Here is a 21,443-nt window from a genome sequence, read left to right as displayed (position 1 = left end):
TATGTCTTTTAATTTCCTGGCTACTGGTGCCAAGAGTGTTGACTGCAGAGCCAAGCAAACCAAAGTTGTGAACAATCTCAATCTCTTCACCATGCATCCTGATGCTGCCAATTGGTCCAGTAGTGAGAATCTTTGTCTTCTTGACACTGAGCCTCAATCCATATTGGAGGCTGCAGTCCTTGACCCTCTGAAGCAAGCGCTTCAGGTCCTCCTCACTTTCCGCAAGCAGGGTTGTGTCATCTGCATATCGCAGACTGTTGACAGATCTTCCACCAATCTTGACGCCACATTCCTCCTCATAGAGCCTGGCCTCCCGGATAATCTGTTCTGCATACAGGTTGAAAAGGTATGGAGACAGGACACATCCCTGGCGCACGCCCTTCCCAATTTTTAACCATGAAGTGTTTCCTTGCTCTGTTCTGACTACTGCCTCTTGGTCCAAATATAGGTTTCTCATTAGCACGATCAAGTGTTCTGGGATTCCCATTCTTCTGAGAGTCAGCCACAGTTTCTTATGATCCGCACAGTCAATGAAACACAGATATACCTTCCTCTGCTATTTCCTGCTTTCAGCCAAGATCCATCTAACATTAGCTACAATATCCCTAATACCACGACCTCTTCTAAACCCAGACTGGACTTCTAGCAATTCTCTGCTAATGTGTTGTTCCAGTCGTTTTTGGATAATCTTCAGCAGAATCATGCTTGCACGTGAAATTAATGAGATTGTTCTATAGTTTCCACACTCTGTTGGGTCATCCTTCTTTGGGATGGGAACAAATATAGATCTCTTCCAGTCAGTTGGCCAAGTGGTTGTTCTCCAGATTTCTTGGTACAACTTGGTGAGCACATCCAGGGCAGCATCTGTTAGCTGAACTATGTCAATCGGTATACCGTCTATCACTGGGGCCTTATTTTTTGCTATTTCCTTCAAAGTAGCTTGAACTTCTTCCTTCATTACCACAGGCTCTTGCTCATATGTTGTTTCATGAAATTCTTCTGTGTTTGCCAATTCCTTTCGATACAGTGACTCAGTATATTCTTTCCATCTTCTTTTAATACTTCCTGGGTCATTTAATATTCTTCCTAAAGCATCCTTGATTACAGCAACTCGAAGTTTGAATTTATTCTTCAGTTCCTTGAGCTTAAGAAATGCTGAGCGAGTTCGGCCCTTTTGATTTTCTGACTCCAACTCCTTGCATGTTTCATTCTAATATTTTACTTTGTCATCCCGTTCTACCTTTTGAAATCTATTCAACTCTTTGGTATCTTGAGGTCTTCCTTGTGCTTTGGCTTCTCTGCACTCCAGTGCAATTTTCAGAGTCTCTTCTGACACCCATTTTGGTCTTCTCTTCCTCCTCCGTCTTTGCAATGAAAGTTTGCACTCTTCCTGGATGATACCCTTGATATTCTCCCACAACTCATCTGGTCTTCGCTCATTAGTGTTCAAGGCCTCAAGCCTATTCCTGAGATGGTTCTGAAATTCAAATGGTTCTCAAATTATTCACTCAGTAAAAAGACTGAATAGGTAAGGAGAAGGAATACATTGCTGATGCACACCCTTCCAGATTTTAAACCATGGAGATATCATCACAACCCAGAAACAACAGGAAGGCTTAATACAACTGCAAACAACAAATGTTTGTGAGGATATGGAGAGACTGGAACTCTCATGCACTGTGGTAGAATGTAACTACTATGGGAGGGTGTTTCCTCAAAAAGGTGAAAATAAAAATTATGTTTGTTGGACAACAGAAGTTTTCCACTTAAGTAAAGAAACAAGCAAGGATATCCCCTCTTGTCAATATTGTACTACAAGTGCTTTCTAGAGCAATTAGGTAAGGGGAATAAAACCCAAAAAAGGCACTGAAATTGAAAGACATAAAACTGTATTTGCAGATAACAGGATTCTATGTTTAGAAAATTTGACAGGATCCATTAAAAGCCTACTAAAGTTAATAAATTAATTCAACAAAGTTGCAGGGTATAAAACCAAAAATTCTGCATAAACCCAAGTATTCTTCCAGTCAATAAATAAACAATTTTGGTACAGTCATTTAACTGAATTAATACTCAGAAATAAAATATAATTAACAACTGATACATATAACAGCATGTATGAATCTCAAAAGTAATAAGGGTTACGTTAAAGATATTAGGCACAAAGGCATTCAAACAATAGATACATTGATATGAAATTCCATGAACAAAATATTTCTCTATAACGATATGAGGCAGAAGAGTGATGGAAAAGCAGGATCAAGGACATCTGACTGCGAGAGTACTAGAAAAAAGTTCAGGGGGTATAGAAAATATCTTGATTTTTATGGAGTTATCTGAATGCCATCATCACAATTCATTTGTGCACAAAATTGTATCATCAAGAATATAAAAGAACAACCTACAAAATGGGAGAAATTACTGCAAATCCTATATCTGATAATAATAGTGATCTTCTTTGCAAAAACTGAGGAGGTCCTGAAGCATTTGCTGCAGAAGGTCAAAGACTGCAGTCTCTAATATCGCTTGAAGCTCAACATCAAGAAAACAAAGATGCTCACCACTGGGTCAATTTGCAGCACCATGATAAATGGAGCAGAGACCGAGATTGTTAATAATTTTAGCTTGCTGTACTCCACAATCTACACTCTTGGCACCAGCAGTCAGGAAATCAAAAGACAAGCTGCATTAGGAATACCTTCTAACACAGACCTCGTTAGAGTGCTGAAGAGCAACAATGTCAGTCTGGAGACTAAGGTATACCTGATTCAGGCCACAGTCTTTTCAATTATTTGCTATGCATCAGAGAGCAGGACAATGACCAAAAATGACAGAAAAATTGATGTCTTTGAGTTGTGGTACTCGAGAAGAGTACTGAATAAACCATGGAGAACAAACAAGTCTGTTCTGTTCTAAGGAGGGTGAAATCAAGTTGTCCCATACAGTCAAGAATTTTGAAGTTCTATCTCACATAGTTTGGCCTGTTGCCAGTAGGGACCGGTCCTTAGAGAAGAACATCATGTTTGGAAGAGTGAAGGGACAGCACAGGAGAGGAAGACCCAGGGTAAGATGGACTGACACAGTAATTAGGATAATGGGAGAAGGTATATCAAGACAGTGAGACTGGCTCAGGATACAGCCGAGTTCAGAGCTACTGTACATAGGGTCAGTGTCATCAGAACAGAGAAAGGAGATACTACATGGTTCAAAATCAAGAAAGGGGTCCATCAGGAATATATTTTGTCTCCATACCTTTTCAATCTCTATGCAGAACAGAACATCTGAGACGCTGGGCTGTACGAGGAGGAATGTGGCATCAGGATTGGTGGAAGAATCAACAACCTGTGTTATGCGGATGACACAACCCTGCTTGCTGAAACTGAGGGGGATCTTAAGAGCCTGTTGCAGAAAGTTAAGGAATGCAGCCTCCAATACGGATTGAAGCTCAACATCAAAAAAACCAAAGATTCTCACCACTGGGCCAATTGGCAGCATTGGTATGGATGGTGAAGAGATTGAGATAGTTAACAGTTTTAGTTTACTTGGTTCCACAGTCAACACTCTTGGTAACAGCGGCCAGGAAATCAAGAGACAAACTGCATTGGGAAAGTCAGTTGTGAGGGACCTCTCAAGAGTACTGAAGAGCAACGACATCAGGCTGGAGACTAAGGTGTGCCTGATGCAGGCTATATAGTCTTCGCAATTACGTGCTATGCATCAGAGTTGGACAGTGACTAGGGATGATAGAGAATTGATGCCTTTGAGCTGTGGTGCTGGAGAAGAGTGTTGAATGTACATAGACTGTTGTTGTTATGTGCGTCGAGTCGCTTGTGACTCATAGCGGTCCTATGTACAACAGCCCTAAACTCTGCTCTGTCCTGTGCCAATAGCACTGTCTCTGACACTCCCATCCTGATTATCCCAGTCACTGAATCAATCCACCTCATGGAGGGCCTTCCCCTCCTGCGTTGTCCCTCCACCCTCCCAAGCATGATGTCCTTCTCCAAGGACCGGTCTCTCATCACAACATGTCCAAAGTATGTTAGACAGAGCCTCAGAATCCTTGCCTCCAAGGAGCCACCCGGTTTAACCCTTTCCAGGACGAATCTGTTTGTTTTCCTAGCAGTCCATCGTATTCTCAGTACTCTTCTCCAGCACCACAACTCAAAGACATCAATTCTCCTTCTATCCTCCTTGGTCATTGTCCAACTCTCTGATGCATAACAAGTGATTGTGAAGATGATGGCCTATATCAAACACACCTTAGTCTCCAGAGAGACACCACTGCTCTTCAGTACTTCAGAGAGGTCCCTAACAGCAGACTTTCCCATGGCAATGTGCCTTTTAACTTCCTGGCTATTGGTGCCAAGAGTGTTGACTGTGGAGCCAAGCAAACTAAAGCTGTGAACAATCTCAATCTCTTCACCATCCATCCTGATGCTGCCAATGGGTCCAGTGGTGAGAATTTTTGTCTTCTTGACAAAATGTTTGTCTTCTTGAGCCTCAATCCATATTGGAGGCTGCAGTCCTTGACCCTCTGCAGCAGGTGCTTCAGGTCCTCTTCAATTTCAGCAAGCAGGGTTGTGCAATCTGCATAAAGCAGACTCTTTATAAATCGTCCACCAATCTTGTCTCCACATGGACTGTTAGGAGAACAAAAAGGTTTGTCCTAGAGAGAGTGAAGTCGGAATATTCCTTGGAGTCAAGGATTCTGAAGCTTTGTCTGACATACTTTGGGCATGTTGCAAGGAGGAGCTGGTCCTTGGAGAGGGACATAATGTTTGGGAAAGTGGAGGGACAGAGCAGGAGAGGAAAGCCCTCGTTGGCATGGATTGATGCTCTGAGTGGAGTGGTGGGAATGAGTGTGTATGAGACAGCGAGGTTGGCACAGAATAGAACGGCATTGTGGGCTCTTGTAAATAGGGTCGCTATGAGTCGCAAGTGACTCAATAGCACATAACAACAAATAACAACAATCACTAATCCACCAGTGTTCTCTGATATATAAATAGAACAGATTATTATTCTGCTATATAAAGGAAGTACATTGTTTTACATTGTTGATGGGCTTGGAAAATGGTGCAACCATTCTGGAAGGCAGTTTGGCACTTCCTCAAAAAGCTGAACAAAGAAATTCCGTACAACCCAGCTATTCCACTACTTGGAATATACCCTGAGAATATGAGAACTGTGGCACAAACTGAGATTTGTACACCAGTGTTCATAGCAGCATTATTCACCATTGCAAGAACATGGAAACAGCTCAAACATCCAATCATAAATGAATGGACTGAGAAATTACATTCACACAATGGAATACTATGTAGCACACATGAGCAATAACTTTGTAAACTATTACCAAACTTGGGAGGAACTGGGGAGCATTATGCTGAGTGAACTAACTCAGTCACACAAGGATAAATATTGTATAAATCTGTTATTATAGAATGAGTAAAAGGATACAGGAGGGGGTAGGAGAGGCTGGAAGCAGAAGGATATGGACGTGCAGGGGGAGGAAGGTATTAATTATTGGGTTGTACAATTTGATGGGTAGGGTGAAGGAAACTGAAAGAATTTGTTTGTTTGTATTTTAGTTTTGTAAATAAACTGGGGGGGGTGGGGGCGGGGGAAGTACAAATATGTGATACAACTTGAATCAACCTTAAAGATCTAATGGTAACTGAAAGCAGCCAGATATAAAACATCACATATTATATGATTCCTTTGATATGATAAAATCAGGACAGGCAAATTTAGAGAGACAACACAGATGAAAGGTTACTAGGGACTGAGAGGATGGAAAATGGGAAGTGAACATTTAATAGATACAAGGTAATTTTTGCCCCCATTTTATTTAAATCTACAATTAACACCTACGGAAGCAGCAGTCAAGAAATCAAGGGATGTACTGAATTGAGCAAATCTGCTACCAGGGTCCTCTTTAAACTACTAAAGAGCAAGGATATCAGTGTAAAGACAAGGTATGCCTCATCAAGCCTTGACAATTTCAATTGCTTTGTATGCACCAAACAATGATCAAGCATGACAGAACTGGCGGCACTGAACTGTGGGTTGGCAAAGAGTACTGAATATCCCGTGGGCTCCCCCCCCCCCAAAAAAAAAATAAAATCTGCCTTTCAAGTGCCAGCAGAGTACTCCTTAGAGTCAAGAATGGCGAAACTGCACCTCACACACTTTGGGCACGATGTCAGGAAGGCCCAGTCTTTGGAAAAGACATCATGCTGGAAAAGGTGGAAGGTCAGGAAAAAAATGATGACCTTCAATAAGATGGACTGACAGGAGACTAACAATGAGCTTGAGTATATTCAAGATCATGGTGCAGGATAGGGCAAGGTTCAGATCTGCTGATTATAGGGTCGCTATGAGTTGTAGTCTAATCAATGGCACCTAACAAGGTATTTTTATGACGTGATTAAAAAAAAATTAGAAACAAAAGGGAGCTGGTAGTTTTATAACATTGTAAATACACCAAATAACAATGTATTATATATTCTGTGGTTAATTTTGTTATGGGAACTTCAACCAACAACAAAAAATTACACATAATAATATATAGCAAAGGATAGTTTGTTCTATGAAATTCTGTCAAAATGACATTTTACTATTTTAGCAAAAAGAGTCTACATATATTTAAAACAAGTAATCAAACCACCCACAGTTTATGTGTGTATGTATCTATGACCATGGCCTGAACCAGGTGCACTTTAGTCTCCAGACTGACGCACAACATGTATTGTTGTTGTGTACAGCCAAGTCAGAACCAATTCATAGGTGACCCTCCAGAAGTTTTCAGAAGCGATTATCTCATGGGGGAGAAAATGCCTGTAATACCAGGAGTAGCTGGTGGAGTTGAACCAAATGTCTTTGGGCTGGCAGTACAACCCCTTACCACTAAGACATCAGAGTTCTACATACATACATGAGAGAGAGGGGGAGGGAGAAAAGGAGAAAGGGTGGGGGTAGCTCTGGTGGATCAGTGGTTGGAATCCATCAGCTGTTCTGCGGAAGGAAGATGGGCAGGCTCGTCCCGTGCAATTTATTGCCTCTGAAAACTCACTGGAAAGTCAGCTATGGGTTGGTTCTGACTTGACAGAACACAAAGACAACATATATATATATATATATTTTCAAGAAAGAGACAACTTTCAAAAGCATACACAAACAACTATGGCCATTTTGAGGAGTGGACTAAAAGGCTGTGATAGGAAAAAGACTTACTTTTTATTCTATTGTCCAAATAAAATTGATCTTACCAAATACATGTTTTACCTATTTAAATACTATATAATTTTTAATTTAGCCTCCAGAAACATCTATCTTATCTTTTGAAATATAAAGATAACCATTCAAAACATACATGCCATTCTAACCTTGAAGACTGCTATCCGATGGATGGAACTGCTGAGCTTCTCGTTGTTTAGAAGGTATATTTTTCTTCATTATTTCCAAGCTTTCTAAAGCTGTACTGTGTTCTGATAGGGATTTTAAAAGTGAAATGTCATTTATTATACCAGAAAGTCCTGAAGAATTTTCACTATTATTCCAACGAGTTGGAGCATTAGCTTGTAATAGCAGCCTCTCTTTTTTAGGCAATGGCTCCAAAGATTTGTCTTCAACTGGTGTTAAGATTTTGCTATCTCCAGCACTTTCTATCTGGATGTGCTCATTGGGTAAATTCTCAGTCCTTATATTTTCATATTCAAGACTATGTGCTTCTGATTCTTTGGAAAAAGACTTTTTTCCCAGAGAGTAAAATGAAGAATTGGAAACAGGGTTATTTGATTCATCAAGTACAATATACTCAGAGGTATTTTTATTTATATTTAATAGCTGTATACTGTTCTCACTGCTAGAGGTTGATGATAAAATCAGTTCATTTTTGTTGAAGTTGCTTTCCAAAATAAAAGGCTGAGGTTGAGCATCTTCTGAAAATAAGCTATTATCTTCAGGAGTCTGATTACTGGTCTTGTTTAAAAACTGATGAATATATAAGTCTGATTTTGTATCTCGAGATTTGTTTAGGAGTGAAGTAAAATCACAGTCAATTTTTACTTTCTGAGTAGATTCATTAAGATTCTCATTATTGAAAGAGGAACTGAAATGACTTAAAGTGTCACTGTATTCCTCCTCAGTTTGTTTTCCAGCTTTGTAAGGTAGTGTATCAAAATCCACACACGTTCTAGTACTATGCTGTGATGGCAGAGTTTCTTCAGTAGGTAATGATTCTACAGGTTTTCCACCAACAGATGTGAAGAGAGGTAAATGCTCACTGTCAATTTCCTTACAGCTTATGTCCTCACTTAGCTTTTGAACACGTGAACTGCCGTTATTAACCAAAATTTCCTTCAGCACACACTCAGAATCCTGGGAAATCTTGCTGCTTTCCTGTGATTCTTCCTCAGTGTCACTAGTCTCAAAATTGCTCAGATTAAAATTTACTCCCCAAAATGACTGTGTTACATTATTCATTGATTCATCAATACTATTAATTCCTTCACTGTTAGCACTACTTTTAGGAAACATGTCCGCACTATCATCAAAGATGCTAAAATCCTTACTTTGAAAAGATTCAGTTTGTAGATGCTTCTCTTTTGGCACAGGAGACACTGGTTGTTTATACTCTTTTTCTGATGTTTTATGTCTGTTTATCTCTGGAGAATTTTCTCTATTAAGAATTGGTCCTTTTAGGCATGACTGGTCATTATGATCAAAAGACATGCTATTCATTCCTTGAATATCAGGTCCTGATAATGAGCCATCATTTTCTGTATTGTTACACGTAACTGATAAGCTAACATTTTCATAGGCTGAGGAAACTTCAAAATTCATTTTCTGATCCCAGGAAGATAGAGCCTTATTATCGGCTTGCTTACCTACATGATACTTTTCCCCCATTTCAGCATGAGTTTCAAAGAACTGTATCTTCTCTTGTACCAAAAGATCTTTCCTATTTGTATTTGTATCATTTCCTTGGGTCTTATATTTTCTTTCTGTATCACTTTCATTTGAATCAGAACAATGTACAGGTGAACTCTTTGAGGGTAAATACACTGCCCAGCGGCTTTTATTTCTCATGGTATTTTCTGAACAATGCTGGTAGTGTGATATTTCTGTGTTCTTCACTTCACATTTTTCTTGATGATTTAGACATGTGGGTTGAACAGGAATTTTTAAACTTTCTTGCAGTTCTACTCTTGGGAAATGTTCTGCAATTTCAGAATTTAGTTCTTTATGTATACCTGTTGATTTAGATTTCAGAAGAGCTAATATCTGAGCTTTGCTCCTGATGTTTTGTGAAATTCCTGAACAGTCAGATGCCTGACCATCTCTTTTCATGGGCTTACTGACTAGTAAAGAATCTGAGTGCTTTTCTGTAGGGTTGTTTGGAGTGCAAAAGTAATTTTCTCCACATAGCACTTCTGCGTTAATCTGGAAGGATGGCGTGGAGACATGAGGAGAGGGGATACCACTTTTCTCCCTGTTCTTACAACCAACAGTATTCTCAAGGTTTGCTGTAGTATTTATTATAGCTTTCTTTCCAGCAGTAGAAAATAAAGGAGATGTACTGTAGAATGGAGGAAGCAAAGTTGGACCAGGTGATGCAGCAACCTGATCATTTTCCGTGGAAACTACTTTCTTTGGCACTTGACGTGGTCCTTGAAAGCCCTAAAAATATAGAAAAAAAATAAGAACAATTACCTATTAATAAATTAACTATAATAATCTATTTACATATGTAAAGAATGTCTAATCAACTAATAGGGGGAAAAAAAACCTATGTCCTTTGCCTAAGATTTAAATTCACTGAAACAAAATGCTAACTGTCATTCAAACTAACTGTCATTCAAACTAAGGTTTTTTTTCCTAATTAAAGCTTATTTCCTTTCTACCTAAATATACTGTTGTTGTTGTTGTTATGTGCCGTCGAGTGGCCTGCGACTTATAGCAACCCTATGTACAACTGCCCTAAACCCTGCTCTATCCTGTGTCAATCATACTGCCTCTGATACACCCATCCCGATTACCCCAGTCACTGAATCAATCCACCTCCTAGAGAGCCTTCCCCTCCTGTGCTGTCCCTCCACCCTCCCAAGCATGATGTCCCTCTCCAAGGACCTGTCCCTCCTTACAACATGTCCAAAGTATGTCAGACGAAGCCCCAGAATCCTTGCCTCCAAGGAGCAGCCGGGTTGAACCCTCTATAGGATGAATCTGTTTTCTTAGCAGTCCATGGTACGTTCAATACTCTCCTCCAGCACCACAGCTCAAAGGCATCAATTCTCCTTCTATCCTCCCTAGTCATTGTCCAACTCTGATGCACAGCAAGTGATTGCAAAGATCATGGCCTGTATCATGGCCTGCACCTTAGTCTCCAGAGAGACACCATTGCTCTTCAGTACTTTGGAGAGGTCCCTAACAGCAGACTTTCCCATGGCAATATGGCAATAATTTCCCGGCTGCTGTTGCCAAGAGTGTTGACTGTGGAGCCAAGCAGACTAAAGTTGATAACAATCTCAATCTCTTCACCATCCATCCTGATGCTGCCAATTGGTCCAGTAGTGAGAATCTTTGTCTTCTTGATATTGAGCCTCAAGGGCTGCTGTCCTTGACCTTCTGCAGCAAGCGCTTCAGGTCCTCCTCAGTTTCAGCAAGCAGGGTTGTGTCATCTGCATAATGCAGATTGTTGACAGATCTTCCACCAATACTGACGTCACACTTCTCCTCATAGAACCCAGCCTCACGGATAACCTGTTCTGCATATAGATTGAAAAGGTATGGCTATCGGACACATTCTTGATGTACACCCTTCCCAATTTTGAAACATGCAGTGTTTCCTTTCTCTGTTCTAACAGCAGCCTCTTGGTCCAAGTATAGGTTTTGCATTAGCACGATCAAGTGTTCTGGGATTCCCATTCTTCTCAGAGTCAGCTAAGAAGTACAACTTAATGATAGAGTACAATAGCTCAAAATTGACTGCTGCTTCAAATTATTTCATAAATATATGTTGAGGTATTATATTCAACAAAGAAACTTACAGGAAACTTCCTTTTTAAACCAGCAGGCCGACACCCAAGGGACTGGCCAGAAGAGAGAAATCTCCTTGAATTTAATTCTGGTGTTTCTTTGACATCTTGTTTAACAGCTGCACTTCCAGCAGCTTTAACCTCCTCAACCGTGATTAAGTAACGATCACTTTCTAAGTCGTCTCCAGGTTTCACCTAAATGTGAAAGAATAAATGCCAAAATTATACACAGCTAGCTGAATGCGCTCATCATGCTAACACTAAACAAGACACAAGGGGTGTTCAACAGTAAATGAATAAATAACTAATTAAAATAATTACTAAGCATTAGTTATTTTAAATGAGCACAATGATAATAATATAGACAACAGTACTACAATAAGAATCCATTAATTTGTTCATTAAACAGTACAAATTAGGAATCTACATGAGGCCTTTTGTTATATTCTTTCCAAGGTCCATTAGAATTAAACGTACATTTTTTATAAGTGAGTTATTAAATATTAATTGTATAGCTTTAGAAATGAATCCAAATTAAACAAACACATTATCACCGAGTCGGAACTAATAGCTTGCTCTCCATTGAGATTCTGAGACTCTAAATCACCTGGAAAGAGACTGTCCATCTTTCTCCTGTGTACCTCCTGGTGGATTCAAACTACCAGAGGTGAGAGTTTGGGTTAGAAGTGCAACTCCCTACAGCTAGGCCATGACAGTGCCCTCTTCTTAGCTTTATCCCTCGGCCCATGTTGCCCTTTTGATCTTGTATGGTTTAACTGATACAAGGAGTAAATTCTTCTGATTTTGATGATCACCTTAAAGGCCTGAATGTTAAATCACGAGGGTAAATTCAGTTCCAGGCTTGAAGGGTAGCTAACGGTCATCATGGAGATTCATGAGTTTCTAATAAAATCAAGAAGCTAGGCTCCCTAAAAGCATTTCAATCACTCTGGCAAGTAAAATATAGTACTAGCCAGTAACTCACCATAACATAAAATCACAACCTTGTTTGATAATACACAGATTTTATCAGATTAACATTTTACTATGTAAAATTTCAAAATTTACTAAGCAATAGATAAAAATTAACATAATGGTAGTAAGACTATGCATTTTTAACACTTCCAGAGTCACTAAAATGGTTTGTTATTTTACATAATCTATTTCTCATCTTCATATCAAACTAGTAAGTCTGTATATCATCAACATTTTACAAAGGGAAGTTACACACAAAAAGTAGGTTGCCTCTGAAGTGTTTGAAGACGGGAAATTGGGTCAGGCCCCAAGAACTCTAATATCCTTTTTCTTTATAAAAACTATTCTTTATTTCCCTTTGTTTTCCCCCCAACAGAGGACAAACAAAATAAATATTTGAAGAACTATTTAAAATATAGTATCTCCAATGAGATGGATTGACACAGTTGACTGCGGCAGTGGGCTCAAGTGTGTCAGAGATGATGTGGGCGGCACAGGATAGGAAAGGGTTGTTTATAGGGTCACTAGGAATTGTACTTTACTCGACAGAATATAACGCCACTACCACCAACATGCTTATCAATGTCACAAAGGAGAGCTGACTTCCTTTTTTTTTTTTTGAGAGCTGACTTCCTTTTTTTTTTTTTTTGAGAGCTGACTTCTTAAGATCAAATCCCAGTCAACAGAATTCTTATGGATGTGAGAAAGTTACTTAGCCATTCTAAGTAATGCACTAAAGATCTGATCTATAAAAAAAAAAATCACATTATAAGAAGTATTAATAGCGAAAAACTTTCAGCATAGACTCTGACCAAGAACAAATATTCAAAAGTACTAGTAATAATTATTAGTAGTAGTTATACGACTATTTAACGTGTTCCTAAAGGAAGTTTTTGGAGTTTAAAGAGTTTGGAGGTTGGTATTTAAAAAAAATAATCTTGCAATAAAACAAACCCATTAAAATACCTCAAGGTTTGACCTGAAATTGAACTCATCCCTGAGGTACAAATTTATGAGCTTTATAAGGTGGTCAGTAACACTAGAGAGATACTCAACACTTCGAACATGCAAACCGCACAAGAGATCACAAGGACAGCAAAAAAACAAAAGAAAGAAAATACCTCAAGGTACTTAAGGAATATGCTTTCCAGACACTCTCCTCTGTCATCATATAAAATTGCCTAGATTGAAACAAAATAAATGTTACAGAGGAACAAAACAGAATTCTACTTTTCTTTTATTTCTTCAACAGCAAATAAACATTTTTATATCAGTAAATTATAAATTAAAAACTGCTCAGTTTGTTTAACTTAGATTTGAAAGTGTATCCACTTCAGATTTCGATTCAACAGCTGTTCAGTCAGAATGCACAGGCATACACATAAAAATTCAAGAACTTTATCGTTATCATGAGGATACTGGAATAGATGTGAAAAGAAAACAGACGTGGAATTTATTGGATCCACAGTCAAAACCCTTGGTAGGAGCAGTCAAGAAATCTGAAAGTGTATTGTATGGGAAAAAGTCTGTTGTCAAGGATCTCTCCAAAGTTTTAAGAAGCAATAATATCAGTATAAAGACAAAGGTACATTTGATTCAGATCATGTTCATTTTAATCACTTGCTATGTGTCTGAGAGCCGGACAATGACTAAAGATGATAGAAGAAAAGACGATGCTTTGAGTCACAGAGTTAGAAAAGAGCACTGAACATCCTATGGACTAAGAAAAGAATGAACAAGTATGTCTTAGGAGAAAGTTCAACCAGCTCTTTAGAGGTGAAAATGACAAAGTTCATCTAACATACTTTGGACATACTGTTGGGGGGGACCAGTTCTTGGAGAAGGACCTCATGCTTAGAAGAGTGGATGCTCAGCTAATGCTGATAAAAAATTGATGCTTCCAAGGACTCTTTGTTTCTCTATTCAATTTATCCTCTTCAGAAGATACAAACCAAAAGATGCCAATTTCTTCTCAAATCCTACCTGTACCTTCACAATTTCCTAAAAATTAGAATTACAGTCCTACTAAATAACTGTCAGTTTTTCCTAAACTCGCACCCGTGCTTATTCTATTCTAGCTACAATAAACTCCTTGTTGTTTGTGAAACTCATTAAACAAAAGATAGGCTCAGTCTCAGAAACTTCAATGAAATTAGGAATTCATTTTTCTCTCTGCTGCACCTTCTAGATTAGTTCCTAATCCCTAAGGGTTCAAAAAATATCTGTTGATTTAAAAAAAAAGAAAAACAACCTAAAAAAAAAATCTGTTGAATAATTAATGAATCCACTACAACGGCTTCAAATACCACCTAAATACTAGGAATTTCCAAACTATGTATTTAATCAAAAATATTTTGCTAAGTTCCTGGCCCACTAATATTTCTAGTACTTCTTACAACACATTAAATTCAGTGTATTTAAAATGGAATTCAAATATAAAATATTCACTGTCTAGAATCAGCAGCCCAACCAACACATTTCTGAGATATCCTATTTCAGAAAGTTTCACTGCTAATCCTGAGGTCACTCCCCTCTAACAGTTCAAATCTACCAGTGTGAAGAGTTTAGTGTTCTATATGACTAAATAAATAGTGGCCTAGTGGCAAGAAGCTGTACTGCATTCCCAAGGTAGGCAGTTCAAATCCACCAGCTTCTCTGTGAGAAAAGAATGAGCAATCTCCTCCTCTGTTAAGTATGGCCTCTGAAAACCCACCAGAGGGTAAGCTATGGATTGGTTCTGACTCAACAATATACAACAACAACAAGGCTTTCCTAGCCATTGAAGTTGATTTTGCTATATCAACTGGATGGGTGAGAATATGCAAATAGTGCATGTTAGCCTATCCACAAAAGGACTGGCTAATCTCACCAATCCACAAGGGGATTGACTAGTCTCACCATTAAATTGAGCAGACACAGCAGCAGAAAGAAAGCAAGCTCACTGCGAGCAAAGAGAAAGCAAGAGAACGTAATGCATCCTTCAAAACCAGAGACTCTTGGGTCAGCTAGAGGAGGGCCTATGGGAGCAACAGCCACAGCAGCCACAGTGGAGAACCAGAGACCTGACATGACAATGAGCCCACTAGGGACCAAGATACCTCTGGACGAAAGCTAAGAGCCTTTTGTCCAGGTTTGTTGAAGGACAGTGGTGGACAGAGACATAAATGGTAGGACTTTACAAGGTTGTGCTAAGAAATCTGGAGGACAGATACCTGGTCAACTGATTGGAAGAGTTCCATCTTTATTCCCATTCCAGAAAAAAGGTGACCCAAGAGAATGTGGACATTATCAAACAATATCACTAATATCACACACAAGCAAAATCCTCCTGAAGATAATCCCAAAACAACTGAAATAGTACATAATTGCATGGTTCAAAATCAGAAAAGGAATGTGTCAAAGATGTGTTCTGTCTCCATACATTTTCAATCTATATGTGGAACAGATCATTTGGGTAGCTGGGCTTTAGGAAGAGGATTGTGGCATCAGGATTGGAGGAAGACTCATCAACAATCTATGTTATGCAGATGACACAACCTTGCTTGCTAAAACTGAGGAGAACCTGAAGTGCTTGCTGCAGAAAGTCAAGGACTGTAGTCTTCAATATGGATTGAAGCTCAACATCAAGAAGACAAAGATTCTCACCACTGGGCCAACTGGCAACTCCATAATAGATGGAAAAAAGATTAAGATTGTTAATAGCTTCAGCTTGCTTGGTTCCACAATCAACACTCTTGGCACCAGCAGTCGGGAAATCAAAAGATTAATTATATTGGGAAAATCTGCTGTCAGGGACCTTTCCAGGGTACTGTCAAGCAGTAATGTCATTCTAGAGAATAAGGTGCACCTGATGGAGGCCATGGTCTTTGCAATTACTTGCTATGTATCAGAGAGTTGGGCAATGATTAAAGATGACAGAAGAACCGATGCTTTTGAGTTGTGGTGCAGGAAAAGAGTATTGAACATACTATGGACCACCAAGAAAACAAATCTGTCTTAGAAAAGGTGAAACCATGTTTCTACTTGGAGGCTAGGATTTTGAAGCTCCATCTCATATACTTTGTGCATGTGGCTAGAAGGGACCTGTCCTTGGAGAAGGACATCAAGCTTGGAAGGGTGGAGGGCCAGCACAGGAGAGGAAGACCCCAATTGAGATGGACTGACACAGTAACTGAGGTGATGGGCATAGGTGTGTCCAAGTCAGTGAGACTGGCTCAGGATAGGGCAGGCTTCAGAACTGTTGTACAGAGTCGCTACCAGTCACAGACTACTCAACAGCACATAACAACAACTTGGAACAACATATTGCCGTGAGCAAACCTACCGGAAAAGATCTCTTTAAAGTTTTGCAAAATAAAGATGTCACTTTGATAGCCAAAGTATGCCTAAGACAAGCCATAATATTTGCAATCGCCTCAGGTGCATGCAAAAGCTGCACAATGAAATACTGAGACAGAAAAAGCATTCAAATAATGGTATTAGGAAAGAATATAAAATATTCCAAGGCTACCAAAAGTACAAACTAATTAGACTCAGGAGAAAAGTATAACCAGAATGCTTCTTAGAATTTAGGATGGCAGATTTATCTACAAAAAAGACCAACTGTTCAAAAATTGCCCAATTTAAGTCAAAGATGAGGCAACATGAGAGAAATCCTTAATGAAATGAACTGACACAACAGTTATGATTGTTGTTGCTGTTATGTGCCATTGAGTCACTTGTGACGCATAGAGACCCTATGTACTAGAGCCTTAAATGCCGTTTTATTCTGTGACAGCCTCGCCGTCTCAAACACACTCATTCCCACCATTCCACTCACAGACTCGATACATCTCATCGAGGGTCTTCCTCTCTTGCACCATCCCTCCACTCTGCCAAACATGATATCCCTCTCCAAGGACCTGTCTCTCCTTGCAACATGCCCAGAGTATGTCAGATGAAGCTTCAGAATCCTTGACTCCAAGGAGCATTCTGGCTTCACCCTCTCCAGGACAAACCTGTTCGTTCTCCTAGCAGCCCATGATATATTCAACATTCTTCTCCAGCACCACAGCTCAAAGGCATCAATTCTCTTTCTACCGTCTCTATTCACTGTCCAACTATCTAATGCATAGCATGTAACTGCAAAGACTATGGCCCGGATCAGGTGCACCTTAGTCTCCAGCCTGACATCATTGCTCTTCAGTACTCTTGAGAGGTCCCTCACAGCTGACTTTCCCAATGCAATTCATCTCCTGGTTTCCTGGCTGCTGTTATCAAGAGTGTTGACTGTGGAACCAAGTAAACTAAAACTGTTAACTATTTCAATCTCTTCTCTATCCATACTGATACTGCCAATTGGCCCAGTGGTGAGAATCTGTTCTCTTGATGTTGAGCTTCAATTCATATTGAAGGCTGCAGTCCTTGATCTTCTGCAGCAAGCACTTCAGGTCCTCTTCAGTTTCAGCAAGCAGGGTTGTGTCATCTGCATAACGCAGGTTGTTGACGATTCTTCCACCAATCCTGATGCCACATTCCTTCTTGTACAGCCCAGCATCTCAGATGATCTGTTCTGCATACAGATTGAAAAGGTATGGAGACAAAATACATCCCTGACGGACCCCTTTCTTGATTCTGAACCATCCAGTGTTTCCCTGCTCTGTTCTGAAGACTGCCTCTTCGTCCAAGTATAGGTTTCCCATTAGCACAATCAAATGTTCTGGGATTCCCATTCTTCTCAGAGTCAGCCAGTGATCCACACAGTCAAAGGCCTTTGTTTGCACAGTCAATGAAGCACAGATAGACGTTCTTCTGGGATTCTCTGCTTTCTGCCAAGATCCATCTAACATTAGCTATAATATCCCTAGCACCACGACCTCTTCTAAATCCAGCCTGCACATCTGGCAGTTCTCTGTTGACATATTGTTCCAAACATTTTTGGACAATTTTCAGCAGAATCTTGCTTGCATGTGATATCAATGATATTGTTCGATAATTTCCACACTCTGTTTGGTCTCCTTTCTTTGGAATGGCAACAAATATTGATGTCTTCTAGTCAGTTGGCCAGCTGGCTGTCCCCTAGATTTCCTGGCACCACTTAGTGAGCACATCCAGGGCAGCATCTGTTTGTTCAAATAAATCAATTGGTATGTAGTCAACTCCTGGAGCCTTGTTTTTTGCCAATTCCTTCAGAGTAACTTGAACTTCCTCCTTCATCACCATAGGTTCTTGCTCATATGTTATTTCATGAAATTCCTCTGTGTCAACCAACTCCTTTTGATACAATGACTCTGCGCACTCCTTCTATCTTCTTTTGATACTTCCTGATCACTCAACATTCTACCCAAACTATCTTTAAGTATTGCCACACATGACTTGAATATGTTTTTCAACTCCTGAGCTTAAGAAATGCTGAGCGAGTCTGGCCCTTTTGATTTTCTGACTCCAGCTCCCTGCACATTTCATTATAGTATCTTGCTTTGTCGTCCCAAGCTGACTTTTGAAATTTTCTGTTTGGCTCTTTGATTTCTTGATTTCTTCCTTTAGCTTTGGCTTCTTGGTGCTCTAATGCAACACTCAGAGTCTCATCTGACATCCATGCTGGTCTTTTCTTCTTCTTCAGCCTTTGTAATGATCTTTTGCATTCTTCATGGATGATTTTCTTGATATCCTCTCAGAGCTCATTTGGTCTATGCTCATTGGTGCTCAAGGCCTCAAACCTGTTCTTGAGATGGTTTTGAAATTTGAGTGGGACAGACTTAAAGTTAAATTTTGGTCCCTGTGGACTTGATTTCATTTTTCTCAACTTCACCTTGAACTTGCATATGAGTAGTTGGTGGTCTGTCCCACAATCAGCAACTGGCCTGGTTTTCACTGCTAAAATTGAGCTTCTCCAGCAAGCCTTTCCACAAATGTAATCGATTCCTATGCATACCATGGATTCAAATATATCAACAACCATGAAAATCATACAGGACTTTAAAAACTTTCCGCTATTTACACAGGGTTCCATGAGTCAGAATTAGGTAAAATAAAGCATTACACGTAGCTCACTTCATCTAGTTTTAAGAGCCAAACAAATTTTAAAATACACACTGAATTTTTTAAATTTATGCACTGAATTTAATTTGTTAAATTTAAATTCTTAAAATTATGAACAAAATTAACCAATGTAATGCTGGAATCATTCATAACTTTGATTTTTATAACAAGTGAATGTTTGTGAAGATACCTACAGAACTTTCTTATTATGAAAAGGACTTGACTCTTGAACAAACAGTATTGCTCTTACTTTATTTCCTAAGTGGGTTATCTTCAGAATTCCATCTTGCCACACTTTTGACTTTTTCGTCTTCTGATGAGTATAGAGTACCTTATTACCAAAAGTATGAAAGAAAAGAAATGGTTTCAATATATATGGATGCAATGTACACATTTTATATGTCCATTCTACATACAAAAAGTATTTAAGACATCTTTCATTGAAATAAAAATATAAACACCATAAAAACCAAAATCTACATAGCAAGAGGTGAAGGAGGAAAGGAGGAGGAAAAAATAAAAGGAAAAAGTGAAAAGTTCATTAAGTATCCAAAGTACTTTTAAGCTTGGCCAATCACTGACAGGAAAGAAAAATCTGCGAGTTTAAAAAATACTCATTTTCCATGTAGTTCTTAAAAAGTGTGATTCAGAGACTCCTATAGCTTTTCAAGATCTTTTCAAGGTTTCACGGTGAGAAAATTTTTTTCATAATACTAAGGCCTTACTTGCATTTTCACCCTTCTTGTTTCCGCTATGTACAGTTCTGGCAGTTCAATTTCCAGAGGTTATGTCTCCTGAGTAATTTACTGCCTCTGAAAACCCACCAGAGGGTCAGCTATGATTCAGTGGTATTCAACAATAATATATCATGTCTGATTTTACAAAAGACAATGCAGAAGCACATAGGAAAATCCAGCAGTATTCTATTAAGCCAAATGTCAGAGAATGTAAAATTATGTTACTCTCACATCTTTTGTTATTTGTTGCTTCATAAAAATGTCAGCAATGTTAACATACAATAGGGCTTTATTAAATTAATATATTTAAAATATTTTAATTTCTAATATGAAAAATAACAGTATATGTAACCTGCACAAACTCAATCCTCTGGAGACTCCAATAATTTGAAGTTTGTAAAAGAGTCCCAAGACCAAAAAAGTTTGAGAATCATTGATCTAAATATAAAGGGCATGCTTGTTCTCAGGAAAGAAATTGTTTTCCTAGTTAAGGTCCAAAAGAATGTATTACACAGCACTTCCTGTAACAAACATAAAAAAAGAAGGCAAAAAGATAGGGATGATAAGTAAAATAGAGGTGCCCAATAACATGAAATTCAGGCAAAAAAAAAACCAAAAAACTACTTTAGCATATGTATGTTCCAAATAATAGGAGACCTGGTGGTACAGCAGTTAAGCACTCAGCTGCTAACAAAAAAGGTCAGTGGTTTGAACCTACAAGTTGTTCTGTGGAGAAACCTTATGGGGTAGTCCTATTCTTTAAGGGTAACTATGAGTTGGAACATACAGGAACAGGTTCTATGCCATAAATACAATGGGACACACTTTCTCTAAAAATATTCACTGTTTAACTAATATTCAAATTTATTTGGGCAGCTTGGTTTTGTTTCTTTTTTTTTTTTTAATTATTATTTTTGTGTGTCTGTGTACCGTCAAATCAGATCTGACTGGTACAGGAGGAGATTGTCCCTCCTTTCCCGGCAGAGCATCTGGTGGATTCGAACCATGCGCCTCTGGAATTACAGTGCAGCTTCTTGCCACTAGGCCACCAGAGCTCCCCTGCAGCTTGGTTTTTTACTTGTTTTTTGCTATATCTGGCTATACTGACAAATTATTTGTGAAATGTAAAGAAAGAAAGTGGGAGGGAGGAAAGGAAACAGTGGAGTCAAGTAAGACTTACAATGAATTCTTTGCTTCCCATTGCTTTTCTGAAGTTGTGAAGCAGTCAAATATAGCAAATATGCAGATGTTGCTCAACTACTTATACTACCTAAAATTAAAAAAAACCACAAGATTTCATTCTGTTGCAAAGTATAAGCATCAAATAGATTTTTTCAACACAAATTCTTAACTGAAGAGAAATAAATGTTCTAAAACAACCTAGTGACAGACACAGAATTTGATCAAATTATCTACCAGTGATCATACTTTTGTTGAAAAAGCATTTTGTCCAACAAGAAAGACTAAGTTAAACATAAAATAACAAAGCTAAGGTCAGCATATATTCAACTCAACAACTCAACTCATTGCTCTAGAGTTTGAACCAACTCATAGTTGACTCTCCAGTGGATTTTCAGAGGCTGTAAACTATGCAGGAGAAAAGCTATTTTCTCCGAAGGAGCAGCTCGGGGATTCTAGCATCTTAGGTCGGCAGTGTAACTCCCTA

The 21,443-nt window shown here is 38.9% G+C and overlaps 1 protein-coding gene across 1 annotated transcript in view; it reads right to left on the bottom strand.

Moving 5' to 3' along the window:
- The window catches only part of LOC102843329 (chromosome unknown open reading frame, human C4orf21), a 131,229-nt gene extending 110,251 nt beyond the window's left edge, over positions 1–20,978 (bottom strand). The window contains exons 1-6 of the mRNA XM_006881145.1: positions 20,958–20,978; positions 19,291–19,371; positions 13,142–13,201; positions 11,058–11,240; positions 7,646–9,687; positions 7,392–7,567 (exon numbers count right to left, since the gene is read on the bottom strand). Coding sequence (XP_006881207.1) covers positions 7,392–7,567; positions 7,646–9,687; positions 11,058–11,240; positions 13,142–13,201; positions 19,291–19,371; positions 20,958–20,978 — 2,563 coding nt within the window. The remainder of the gene's footprint in view (positions 1–7,391; positions 7,568–7,645; positions 9,688–11,057; positions 11,241–13,141; positions 13,202–19,290; positions 19,372–20,957) is intronic.
- Positions 20,979–21,443: the final 465 nt, after the last annotated feature.

The sequence above is a fragment of the Elephantulus edwardii genome, unplaced genomic scaffold, assembly GCF_000299155.1.
Source record: "Elephantulus edwardii isolate Elephantulus edwardi_28Jun2011 unplaced genomic scaffold, EleEdw1.0 scaffold00012, whole genome shotgun sequence".
Lineage (NCBI taxonomy): Eukaryota > Metazoa > Chordata > Mammalia > Macroscelidea > Macroscelididae > Elephantulus > Elephantulus edwardii.
Note: the sequence above shows the minus strand (reverse complement) of the source record. Positions and strands in the feature narration are given on the sequence as shown.